Below are 12,812 nucleotides of genomic sequence, written 5' to 3'. Positions count from 1 at the left end.
TTCTAAAAAGGTAATCTCTTGAAAAGCCTGATTGCTAGTAAATACAGCAGGATGGCTTCTTTAAGAAAATGATTAAGCAATTACAGTGGAAGATATTAAAATAAAGTTTCAGCAATATCATGAGATTGATTTAAGAGCGTTACAGGAAGCTGAGACCTGCTGTTCTATGATGAATGAGTTCCCTGCGAAAACCCAGTAAGGGACAATAACATAATCACATAATGGAATTGTTCTTCAGATATCACTTGCTCTGGGATTTGGAAATTAGCAGCCCCCAATGACCTTATGTTTCACATATCTATTCATGATCTGGGAAAAGAAAAGGTAAACAGCAGTAACCAGTAAACAAAAAAAGGCCTCCAGCTGAAGTAGACACAGGCAATGTCGGGCTTGTTAAGCCTGTGGGGAACTCAAATGGGAAGAGATTTGATTAGAGACCTTGAGCAAGATGTTGTAGGCTATCTTAAAAACAGGCCTAATGAGTAATCTAAGATCAGGTAGAGATAAGGAAAGGGGAGCAAGGGCAAGCAGAACCAGAGGAAAACTGGACTTTATTTCTGCTCTTGTGAGGCCCCATCTGGAGTACTGTGTCCAGGTGTGGAGCCCTCAGTACAAAAAAGATATGGAGATTTTGGAAAGGGTCCAGAGGAGGGCCACAAAGATGATCAGGGGGCTGGAGCACCTCCCCTATGAGGACAGGCTAAGGGAGTTGGGTTTGTTCAGCCTGGAGAAGAGAAGGTTGTGGGGTGACCTCATTGCAGCCTTTCAGTACCTGAAGGGAACTTACTCCCAGGAGGGGAGTAAACTCTTCGAAAGGGCTGATAATAGCAGGACACGGGGAAATGGTTTTAAGTTGAAGGAGGGAAGATTTAGGTTGGATGTTAGGGGAAAGTTCTTTACTAGAAGAGTGGTTAGGTCCTGGAACAGGCTGCCCAGTGAGGTTGTGGATGCCCCGTCCTTGGAGGTGTTCAAGACCAGGTTGGACGGGGCCCTGGGCAACCTGATCTAGTAAAGGCGTATGTCTGGTGGCCCTGCCAGGCAGGGGGGTTGGAACTACATGATCCTTGAGGTCCCTTCCAACCCGGGTAATTCTGTGATTCTGTGATTCTGTATGGTCGTATGTGAAGTCCACATGATGCCTCAGGCTCAAACATCAGCCAAGACTGGAAAACCAACAGTAGTGCAAATCAATCCTTTCTGCCCCCTTCATCATGAAAAATGAGAGTGGTTACAGCATCCCACAAGTCATCCCCTGGGGACACTGGCAGGGCAGCTCTCATGGTTGCAAGCAGATAGGAATCCTGCTTTTCTCCATGAAAACCAAAGCATGCAAGGGGCCCTGGAAAGGCTGGCAATGGCTGTAGCTCCAGAAAGCACTGGTCTCACGCTTAAATGAACTGAGTACTCTGTTCCCTGTTATGGAAACCTTCATAGGCAAAAATTATGCCCAAAATCACAGAATTGTAGGGGTTAGAAGGGACCTCTGGAGATCATCTACTCCAACCTCTGCTGAAGCAAGTTCCATATAGAAGGTCACACAGTAAGGTGTCCAGACCTCCCCAGCCATGCTGATATAGATAACCTGCATTTGCAGTGCTAACTACAGGATTCAGCCACCTCTGCCATGGCCTGATGGAGCTAAGACTGCTTTAAATGACCTGATTTTCAGAGCATGTCCATATCATACTCTTAAATATAATCCCAACTCCAGCCTTTCCAGTCAGTCACCCAGCACCAGCTTTTGAGAAACAGACTAGTTAAGGAGCAGAAACCTTCAGCTTGAATTCCACAGCCAAAATTGAAGGGGTAACTATTGTGCTTAAAGCAACTACTAAACCTCTTGTGCAGTCCAATCCAGACAGGGACAAAATGAATGATGTCTGGTGCAATCCAGACAGGGACAAAGCCAGTGATGTCGGCCTGTTCTGGCTTTTCCTGCAAACCACTCCTGGCCTTACAGTTGCCCTTATTCCCTGTGGAGCAAGAGTGGCACCTGGTGGTCAGATGCCCTTAGCACTCATCAAAAACTACTCTCTCGGTTGAATGCAGTGGAGCGTTATAGGAGCACTGTGTATAATGCAGTCCTGACTGACCCGATCAGTGACAGCCGCTACCTGCAATAATTCATGTACCTCGCTGTTTTCCAGCACTAGCAGCACCAACTGACATTCTCACAAAACACCAGCTCCAAAGATGATTCTCCCTCCCTACATCATAATTCTCCTGTGAGTCTTAAGGAAGGAATGAAGACCTGCCCTGTCTTGCTGAAAAAAAAAATATATATACATATATATTCCTGACTGCTTGAAGTAATAAAAATCAGGGCTTCCTATGAGGGCAGAGATGAAATAAGCCTATTTCAATCAGCTACCAAATGTGCATCCCTAGAGATGCTTAGGGCCACATGTGTCATGGAAGAAAATGCTGTTATTCTCCTGTTTATCAGCCATTCTCTGCCTCATTGGGATGGGACTTCTGTAAGTCCCTGCACTCTGCAAACCACGTGAATAATAGATGTGCTCTGGGACTGAATTTCTGCCATGAGTGCTCCTCACATCAATGACACTCATCTGGCAACAAAAGTTCTGATGCAGAAGAGCTCTGTCAGAGGAACAAGCCCACTCAAAGCACTGAACCTCAGACATCCTGGCTTTGGATTCATTCAGCACCAGCAGGCCATAGCTGCCTTCATAGCTTACAAAGCACCATGATGCTGCTTTGCAGAAAGCACGTGGCTACAAGACGTGACCCCACAGAGGGGCTGGAGCCACTCAACGTTTTCTGCAGGCTGAAGGTTAACAGCACAGAAGTGCTTACAGAGAGGACGGCACAAAAGAACAAGTACAGAAGTAGGTCATGTGAAAGCTGATGTAATGTTTGGCAAGATCTTCAAACTAGTTGCTGAAGTCAAACACCTGCAAGTACCTGAAGTACTGAGCAGAGCAATGTGCGCATGAGCCGAAATGACTAAAGCTAGCTGAATGCCATGGCTGCACACATTGGGATCAGTCTGCAAAAGCAATCTCCTCCTTTTCACATCTCCAGATTTCAAGCAATGAATGAAGGATACTCCCCCTGGTCAGAGCCATCAGGAGCCTCAGGTCACTCTATAGGGTGGGACAGGAGGCTGCGCTCACACAGGATTTCATGGTCTCTATTTTATAAGGAAGGAATGAGCACAGCAACATCACAACACATTATAAAATCATATACATTCATTTGCATGAATATATAATCTCAGCAGCCCCCCAGACCTTGCACATCATATCAAGAAGCTATCACAGCTGTAATAACTGCCCTGCAGCAAATAGGGACCATTTCACCGATATACTAATTACAGAGCACATCCTGCCAGGGCTTCTGGGGGAGGAGGAGAGGAAAGCTGTGGGGAGGACTGCACAAGTGGTTCATTTGCATCGGATGCACTTATTAGTCCTCCAAGTTCTTTCTTTTTCAGTATTAATTAAAGCTCATGCTGTGACAGCCAGGAGGCAGGGAGGCACAGTGAACGACTGACACATATTTCAGCAGGTTTCACTTTTCAGCAGGTTTCACTGTTTTTCAGGTCCCTAAAATCCTAAGTGGGATATGAGGGGACTCAGGAGTAAATTTTACTTAGGGATAAAAACCTGATGGGAATGAAATCCTACTTCTATGGCACAAATAGCCTTGCTGATCCTCTCCATGGACAATGTACAACACCAGCGGGCATCCAGAGCTTTCCTATCCTTGGGAGCCTCCCAAATGTGAGACACGCTCCTGAGTGCTTGCTGTGCACGGGGTGACCAAGCTCCCTTTGCGCAGAGAAGCACATCCTTCTACACGCCGGCCACGTTGACGCAGCCCAGAACTCTGCAGACCTTCCGGCCCATCAGCACGTCACTACCGCCCATAGCGGACGGGGATGCGAGGAGTCCCCGCCCAGGCAGGCGGTGCGGGGCTGGCGCTGCGCAGGGGGCACGGTGGGGCCGGTCGGAGGCGATGGATGTGTGCGGGGATGGCGTGCTGTACTTCGCGTACGGCAGCAACCTGCTGCGGGAGAGGCTGCTGCTGCGCAACCCCTCGGCGGCATTCTGCGCCCGGGGCCGCCTGCAGGTGTGTGCGGGGCAGGAGGCGGGGGGAGAGATCTGTGGGCGCAGTGGGATCTGCGGGAGAGCTTCCTTGGTCCAGCTGTGTGCTTCCCTACCGGCAGGGCCTTGTCCAGGGTCCTTACAGCAGATCAGTGCTGATCACAGCCCGGATATATGGAACCAAAGCTTTGGGGCTGTGTAGGCTTTGGTTTTGCTGCTCTTTCCCTTCTGTGCTGCTAGGGAAGGGCTACGCCTTGTCTAACAAGTTGGAATGAAACTCTGACCCCTGTAAGGTCAGGTGTGAAATGACCCTGGGAAAATGCAAGAATAAGTTATTCTATTTTGCCTCTATGCTAACATTTGGTATTATTTGTAAGAAAAAAGAAGCCCTTGGTTTCTGAAACAATGTTTTATCTTGCAATACTTAACATGGGGTTGGAACCAGCCAACATTTAAGGTCCCTTTCAACCCAGCCAATCTATGAGTAGAGTTCAGTCAAGGAGGCATGTGTCTCAAACTAAAGATACCCAGGAATGTTCCAATTGAGTGATGAAACAGCATAAGACATGAGAAAATACACAGATGGTATCTTATGACTGGGCATTTCTATTAGAGAATGAGGAAAAGGCCCAAAGCTCCCTATCTTGGAAGCTTCGCTATTACCCCTTTTCTCCCAGCACTAGAAATGGTCAGTTAATAGTTAGATGTGTGCAGATGAGACTGCTGCCAGCAGTGTTTTCTGGCAGGCCTCTCTCCCCTTTGTCCTTTTCCCACTGGAGAGATGAAAAAGGCTGACTTCTATCCCTTTGAGATGCCTTTGGGACTATCAGTTCTTCCTCCCGTGGCTCCAGCTGGCTACTTATAGGCTGTGCTTTAGCTCCCCTTTCAACATCAAGAACAGATCAGCCCCTGTCTTATGTGGAGTAGGAACTGACTGTCTGCATTGGTTTCATTCGCAGGATTTTAAGCTCACTTTTGGCCATCATCAAGGCAGGACAAGTTCTATCTGGCATGGAGGTACAGCTACCATTGTTCAGAGCCCTGGAGACGAAGTGTGGGGAATAGTGTGGAAATTGAACGCTAGCAATATAAGTTCACTGGATAAGTAGGTGACTTAACTTTGCTGTCTTCTATTAACTTTAGAGAGCAATTCAAAAGTAAGAGGTAACTTTCTGTGAGAAGCAGTGTGGAAGATTTGCTGCGATCAAGAAGATGCTTTGGATTTTAATACGTGCAGATCACTCCACAGTATGTGTAACGGCTTCTAAAATATTTGAGATTCGTGATGCACAAGGATTGTTTGTTCAGAGCAGTTCATTACTGTCAAATAATTGCAGCAGAAGTTTGGGCTAGTGAAGCTAAAGAAGCAAGGCATATTAAACTAGGTAAAAGCATGAGGCTAACATAGTTCTCCTGCTTCTGGTACTACAGCAACATTGGTTATGACTGCGCTGTGCTACATAGGTATGTCCTTATAATGTTGGCTATGAAATTTGAAGCTCCAACTTGCTTTTCGTTGCCTACACTGAAGCTGGAAGATAACAAACTGTTGACCAGATAATGAGAAGGGGCACAGTCAGCGCTCTCATGTCTTGCTTGGGAGTGCTAGTCCCAAAGAAGGCATCTAGGTAGAATGCGCCTGGTTGGTGGGAGCTTCACATGTCACTACTTTCTTATCTACTTGCTTCCCCATCAGTTGGGGATGAGGAACCAAGCCCCTGCTGACCCATACTGAAATGTTCTAAATTATTCTTTCCTGAAGTATATAAACTTCACCAGGTAGAGATCCTGTCTGGCAGTACCTGCTTTGATAGCAGCACTACATTCTCTCCTTTAGGAGCAGTATTTCATATTTTAACTTCAAAAAGTGTTGCTTACATGCCATGGAATTGCAGATCCCTGACTTTTTTTAGAGAGGGGATATCCTTTAATGCTAGCTAAGATGCTAGAGACTTAAGTGCTATAACTTCACCAAAAAGATGCTTTTTCTAGCTGCCTCACTGGTGCCAAGATTGTGAACTGGGAATGGATGGCAATAGGATGTATTCTTGCCTTTTGTAATGATAGAAGAATCATAGAATATCCCCAGTTGGAACAAACCCACAAGGACTACCAAGTTTAGCTTCTGGCTCCATACAGAACTATAACAACATTAAACCTGAAAGCATTGTCCTTGAACTCTGTATTACTTCTTTAGCTCTTACTGTTTCTTCAGACATCCATTGGTAGCTAAATGCTAATGGTTAAAATCAAAAGGTAGCTCTAGTTTTGTACTTGCTTTTAATTTCTTAAGGCAGCAGAATTTTACCAGTTAGAAAAACAAAATCTATATCTGTATATTTGCCCTGAATTAGCTCTTTGTTACTGTACAGGTCTTGCACAAATTAAAGGTTGCCTTGGATTATTCACTTTGGAATGTTCATTGCAAGAGTTGTGCCAGTTTCTTCTTATCCAATTGTAGCACAGTGGCAAGATAAAACTTTGCAAATGTTTAATTATTTGTAATCTGATAACTTTGATTGAGTTTCACTTGTAGATTACCACTTGCACAGTAACTAATTCACAAGCAATACTCTGTAGTCTTACAAGGTAGCTGCTAGTCATCTTTCCTAAGGTGCTGAAATGCCAAAAGTTAACTCTATTTCTTCTGTAAAAACTAATTTTTGGATATGAAAGCAGTTTGCACAAAAAGTACTGTAATATGTTTGCTTTATTTCTTTAAGTTAGATAACAGTGCAGAGCAGTGTTCTGAACTGCTGTGCTAATTGCACAGTTTGAAAGATGTTACTCACACATTGATTATTGGGCATGAAAGGAATATATGTCATTTTTAGGCAAGAGGGAGTTGAAGATGGCATTTATATCCCAATAGAAGTTAATGTCCACGCTGAAGAAGGAAAGGTTCTGACCTGTCGAAGCTACCAGATGAAGGACTATGTTTGTGGTCCCCCTTCTCCACAGTATAAAAAGGTGGGTGTTGCATCAGGAGAGAGTGAGCAGAAATATATAATGCAGTACTTGTGTCCTGTTTAATAAGTACTTCATTTACAGTGGATGAAAGGCATGAGTAATTCTAATGTTAAGGTACAACTTAATCCTTGTGCAATGTACTAGTGTAATGATGCTTACAAGTGACAGCCAGCTCATAAAGATGTACTAAATCAGTTTTATTTTCTGTTTGGAACTAAAAAAAAATAACATATTCCACTTCAGTGGAGTATAGTTCCAGGACAGAGGGAAACTTCTGTGGGGAGAACACAGTACCTGGCTTCTAGTCTGGCTATCTTCTAATACATGAGTTCACCTGCCTCATTTTACCAGTTGCATCCTGAGTACATCACAGGATTTCTGCCACCACCACAGGGCACTGCATGGTTCTCAGTTGGTGGCTGGTGAGGCAAAAGTGTTTCAGCACTATTCTGGAACTTGCTGACTGTAGAGACACATGATGCAGTCACGCAGCAGGCTTGACCTGCTTAGCTTGTGAGATCTGATGAGGACCTAGCCTAGAGTGGCATGACTGCATGTCTGGAATTCTGCAGTTATTAGCAATTGCAAATAGCCATCACTGTAGCATTGTCTTTTTCTTTTTGTTTTTTAACCAAAAGCAAAGAAACAGGACTCAGATCTGTTATATCTCATTTTCCTATCTGAACTAAGGAACTGACTCCCACAAATTATCTTCTGGGAGCACAGCAAAGACCTGCTTTGCTGGCGCAGGATTTCTTAAGAAATGACTGCATTTCTATTGTTGTGTACTTCTTGAGTTAATCACTTCTAGGCACTTCATCCTTGGGTATCCTGGCTGTTGAATGCATGAGTAAATATTTGCAGTACTGTCAGCTTCTGAAGTCTTTGTATGCATCCCCTTCACTCCTATTTGACAGCTTGCTAGTGTGGCTCCTACATCTTCCTCTTTTCCTCTTGTAGTCACTGAGTTTCTCTTGAACTAAAAGCTCGGGGGATTTTTTGCTGTTTTTTGTTTGTTTGTTTGTTTGTTTTATGTAGAAGGAAAGCTGCAGTAACAACTAAAGAATCTGTTTTCACTAAGCTAGGTATTAATTTCTGTTACTCCTGTAACCTATCTAGGCATTCACTGTTGTGCTTCGGATTTGATCTCAGTAACTGAATGAGCAACTTCATTGTGGACTCTTGAGCATGTTGGTAGCGTTTCAGAATCTTAGGTAGCCTTGGTAGTCCCTGGACTTCTCATGTTGCCTTCAGTTCTTTCTGTTTCAGTAAGTGTTTGGAGGGATCTGTTGTTACTAACATTACAATTGAAGTCTTTTTTTTTTCCTTTTCTTCATAGGTTATCTGCATGGGTGCAAAACAGAATGGCTTGCCAGCTGAGTATCAGAAGAAATTAGAAGCTATTGAAACTAATAACTATGCAGGACCGGTGCCAATCCTAGAAGAAATTGAAGCTATTATTAAAGCAAACAAAACAAATTTTGCATAGAATAATTCAGTGCTTGCTTGGCCATTCACCTTGAGTTACATCCTTCTCCTCACTGTGCTGATCAGCGGTTTCATTATTTATCAAGAACAGATGAGTTTGCTGTTCATCTACAGTAAACTATTAGACATAATTTGCAGTCTGGAGACACACTGACATTGACAACTTCTTCACGTTGTGTTTACCAACAGATTCTAAATAACCATTTTTTGATAATGCTGTATTTCTTAACTACTTCTTTAACTGTCTTGTTGTTTATCTAGGACTTGCTGATTTCACTGTACTTCACACTGAATCTCGTGTGAGTTAATCTTAGTGAATCTGTGTCATAGCTTTGTCTATTAACATAGATGAACAGACGTTGCCTTTTCCTCACAGCACTGACAATCTCCTGCAAAACTGGTGGCACTTGTAAGGTTTACAGTACTTTTACAGTACTTCACAATCTATGGTACGTGGCAGCCCCTTGTCTGAGGACGACAAAGGAAAACTGGAAGCCTGTATGATGCAAAGCTACTGAACTACGGCTTCTCTTCTGTGCCGTAAGATATAATTGGCGTCACTGTGTGACAGCTTAGATGGAAAAAATGAAAAAGTAGCAAACTGACCATGTCTTCTCTGTATTTTTTCACTCCTGTTCTTAATGCTAGGTACCACAAATGCAGTAAAACACGGTACTTTTTGTATTAGCATTGTCTGGTCTGAACCTGAGTAAATAAAAATGCAGTTACCAAACCTCCCTGTGCCTGTGCAATGTGTTCTTTGGGAATACCAGTGTCACTTATTAAGCTATAAAGTGGGTGATGTAGAAGCATAACTGAAATTTTATTTGGCTCTTTCTTCACTAGGAGAGTGGTTAGGCCCTGGAACAGGCTGCCCAGGGAGGTTGTGGATGCCCCGTCCTTGGAGGTGTTCAAGACCAGGTTGGACGGGGCCCTGGGCAACCTGATCTAGTAAAGGTGTATGTTTGGTGGCCCTGCCAGGCAGGGGGGTTGGAACTACATGATCCTTGAGGTCCCTTCCAACCCAGGTCATTCTGTGATTCTGTTATACTTTGTACTTCTCATGAATGCAACTGCAGTATAGAGGGCTAAAATCAAACTGCCCAGCACCTTAATGCCACAGTCACTTGTTTTGCTTTACCCTTACCGGGCTCCTTGGACACTTCGAAGTGGGTGTTTTACTGTAGCAAGAAGAAAATGTTAAATAATCACCTGGCTGCCCCAGCGGAGGGAACCGATGGTGGGTACTTGATGGCTCCTGCTGAGGAAAGCGGTGTGAGCCCATGCAGGATGGGGAAGGGCTGTGCCTCAGAGGAGGAGGAATGGCGGGCTGTGTGAAGAAGCCGCCTTCGGCCAACTGCGTGGGGTGGAAGGTGAAGTTCACAAGGAAACAGGCCTTCGACCATGGCTCTGCGGGGAGGAGCCGCTTCCCGCCGGGGAGGAGAGACTGTATGTGGGGCGGGAGATCCTTCTTTGCGGGCCGGGGCGGGGGCAGCGCTGCTCCGCTCCTCCTCCCCTCCGTCCGGTCCGCGCTGCCGTGAGTACAGGGGAAGGGCCGGGGCGGGCGACAGGGTCTGATGCAGTGTTCTGATGTGAGGGGTGGGCGGCGGGAGGGAAACATCCAGCAGTACGGGTGGGGCTGGAGTTCGAGCTCGGGGGTTTAAGGGTAGAAATCAAAGTTTCTGCCTCTTCTACTGTCGCTCTCGAGGCTACGGGATGGAAGGGGAGGGGCTGCCGGCCGGGACCCTGTGGACTGGTGCTCCAAGTGCAAAGCCGCGGAGCCATCAGTGCTCCTGCGACGGGGCGTGTGGGGGTCTTTCGTGCAGCTGGTTTGACTGGGCACTGGTGAGGCTATGCCTCAAGTGCTGTCTTAGGTTTTGGGCCTCACTACAAGAAAGACAGTGAGGCCCCGGAGTGTGTCCATTGTATCACTTCTCATGGAAACATGCAGGCTTTTCATGTAGTGCATATGCCCATTTGCTTCCAGCACATGCAGGTTTTTTTACTGTTCTTGTACTATGTGAAACAGTTGATGTTCTTTTAAAGTTGTGATTACAATTAGAAACAGCTCTGAAATTAAGAGTGAGCAGAAGTAAACTCTCCTTTATTTGCCGTATTCAAAGTCAATGTGTCACTCATGAATTAAGCTTAGTAAAATCAATTTCTTTTTCAAGTCTCTCCCAGAGACAGCAAGTTTTTGAGTGTAGACTGTCTTGAGTGAGCCAGGATTACCATCATTAAAGAAAACACATTGTGATCTCCAGTTCTCCGTTTGCTGTAATGACCCTACTGTGGGGTGGTTATCACTGTAAAATAGCTTTTCCCACAATACAAATTTGACCTGAAGGTACAGTGGCTCATACTTCTAAGGGAAAGGGAGCTGCTTCTGTAGGAGTAGCTTTTAATGCTGCTGACAGAAGACTGTGCCAGCAAATATGGGAAAGTCTCTCCAAGACTCCACTTGCCCTGGGCTGGCACTGAGGTGTATGCACATATTTAGCTGTTGCCCTTGCCAGAACTGGCTGCAGGGTGCTGTGAAATCTTGAAGACATTCTAGGCCCTGGCTGCTTGTAGCTAGTGCTAAGGCATGGGACTTCATTTCACAGAGAATTATAGGAACAGTTTTTGCAGGAATAACAAAACTACAGAAGAAACCTATTAGTGATTTAGGTTTTGCTACTGGAGCATTCCTCATTACCACAGGACTCGCAGAACTGGCAGTTGAGCAAGCATGGCAGTTTTGTTAGAAGGAAAGCAAGTGATCATAGTGAAAAGAGGATATGAGAAGGGCAAGGCCCGGAAAGCTGTAACTGTGTGTATGCTTGCACAATGCTGAGGATTTTTAAGTAAGGGGAGGTCTGAAGCAGCACTGGTTAGAAGTGCTGATACCTTCACTCACAAGCTGTCAGCACTGCTGCTGCTTGTTGACATAGATTACATAAAACCTTGCTGTAAGCACTTGTACTGTGACAAATTTCATTTCACTTTTTCATTTCCCTCCTTATTCCGGGCCCAATACCCTTCCTCTTTGTTATTCTCAGTTTTGCAGGCTTACGATAAGCATCTCTTGCCAGTCTTGCTATTGCTTTTGACATCCCTTTCATCCCCACTGAGTCTTCATTCAGAGGCCAGGATTGTCCTCTGTCTTTTCTTTGCCTTTGCAACCTCTTGAGGAATGGAATGGCTGCTTGAGGCAGTGGTGCTCAACAGTGTCAGTGTTTATGCTGTTTTTAAATGTCAGGACACTTTAATGCACTAATGTATGTCTCAGTCTTTTCTACTAGCATCCCCTTGACTGATGCACTGAAATTGAATCCAGCAACTGGAGTGCCCAAGATAAGAGAAAGAACTCCGTGGTCTAGCGAGCGACTGCTTCCAACACCCTTTTCTAAGCCTCATAAGTGTTTGCCCTTAAGCATACCCTAGCACTGTACATCTAGTAGATCCTTGTAATAGGAGACTTGGTGCCTTGTAACCGTGTCATCCATCACTCCAACAGGCCATGCTGTGGAAGCTGGGACTCTTGCCAGATAGAGAGATGATGGACTTGCAGATAAGTTTGGTACCTCGTAGCACCTATGCGTTGGTCTCCTGTTTCTAATCAATTTAAGCTAGCCATACAGAGTTATATATGTCAAAATCCAACAGGGGTTTTTGTGTTTATTTATTTATTTATTTATTTTCTGAAAGAATAAGCACATTTGTCACAATGGTGAGGACTTTTAGGTGCTGTTGCACCTGGAACTGCTATGGTAGGAAAATTTTATGTTGGCTTTCATCTAGGTAGAACCTGAAGTTTCTTAGTGAAGCTGATAAGCTGTTATGAGCATGCATGTACCTGCCTTGCTGTTAACTATACCCGTGGGGAACTGGTTTTGTTCCAGTACTACTTAAGGTGTCCTTCTGCCATGACATTTTCTTAGTCTGTTGATGGTGAAGGTTTTCCATTTTTCTTATTAGAAGAGATCAGTGAAAAATACTGTTTTCTTTGATACTATAAGTGTTTTACTTCATCCAGCTCTGCCTTCACTGTTCTGTATTTTCTGCTCTTTCTCCATTATTCCCCTGGTGCTTGGCCTCATCTCCCAGCAGCAGTCAGGTTCTGTGCTGACACAGACCTAATCAAATGGGAGTCAGGCTTATTTGAGACCTTCTGTTCTTTCCATATTTTTCTTGTTCTTATCTTTTTTGCTGTATTTTTGTATTCCTTTCCATGTCTTCTTTCTAATTGGATCTGAAAGAGTAAATGAACTATTTCTATTTATTTTGTACTCTTGACAGTAC

General features: G+C 44.7%; 2 protein-coding genes across 6 annotated transcripts in view; both read left to right on the top strand.

Moving 5' to 3' along the window:
- Nucleotides 1–3,891: 3,891 nt before the first annotated feature.
- GGCT (gamma-glutamylcyclotransferase) lies at nucleotides 3,892–9,261 on the top strand. Of its 2 annotated transcripts, XM_015854023.3 has the most exons (4): nucleotides 3,928–4,095; nucleotides 5,030–5,175; nucleotides 6,905–7,040; nucleotides 8,380–9,261. In XM_015854023.3, exons 1-4 carry the CDS (start codon nucleotides 3,982–3,984, stop codon nucleotides 8,527–8,529), a joined length of 546 nt encoding a protein of 181 aa, XP_015709509.2. In that variant the 5' UTR covers nucleotides 3,928–3,981; the 3' UTR covers nucleotides 8,530–9,261. The 2 variants fall into 2 exon arrangements, with proteins under 2 accessions (XP_085394414.1, XP_015709509.2); XM_085538288.1 differs by lacking the exon at nucleotides 5,030–5,175 and having other exon boundaries at nucleotides 3,892–4,095.
- Nucleotides 9,262–9,970: 709 nt separating this feature from the next.
- The window catches only part of NOD1 (nucleotide binding oligomerization domain containing 1), a 24,662-nt gene continuing 21,820 nt past the window's right edge, over nucleotides 9,971–12,812 (top strand). For all 4 annotated transcript variants that reach the window (XR_004306061.2, XM_015854021.3, XM_085538275.1 and 1 more), the window contains exon 1: nucleotides 9,971–10,065. The gene's annotated coding sequence lies outside the window, so the exon portion shown is untranslated. The remainder of the gene's footprint in view (nucleotides 10,066–12,812) is intronic.

This window comes from Coturnix japonica, chromosome 2, assembly GCF_054131305.1.
Source record: "Coturnix japonica strain WE chromosome 2, WE-NBRP24, whole genome shotgun sequence".
NCBI classification, from domain to species: Eukaryota; Metazoa; Chordata; class Aves; order Galliformes; family Phasianidae; genus Coturnix; species Coturnix japonica.
Note: the sequence above shows the minus strand (reverse complement) of the source record. Positions and strands in the feature narration are given on the sequence as shown.

What these genes read in the sequence shown, in the direction of transcription:
- GGCT (XM_015854023.3), top strand. Translation starts at nt 3,982, where the DNA reads ATGGATGTGTGCGGGGATGGCGTGCTGTACTTCGCGTACGGCAGCAAC. An exon ending in GCGCCCGGGGCCGCCTGCAG is followed by an intron (nt 4,096 to 5,029) that starts GTGTGTGCGGGG and finishes TTTCATTCGCAG; the next exon opens with GATTTTAAGCTCACTTTTGG. An exon ending in AATATAAGTTCACTGGATAA is followed by an intron (nt 5,176 to 6,904) that starts GTAGGTGACTTA and finishes TGTCATTTTTAG; the next exon opens with GCAAGAGGGAGTTGAAGATG.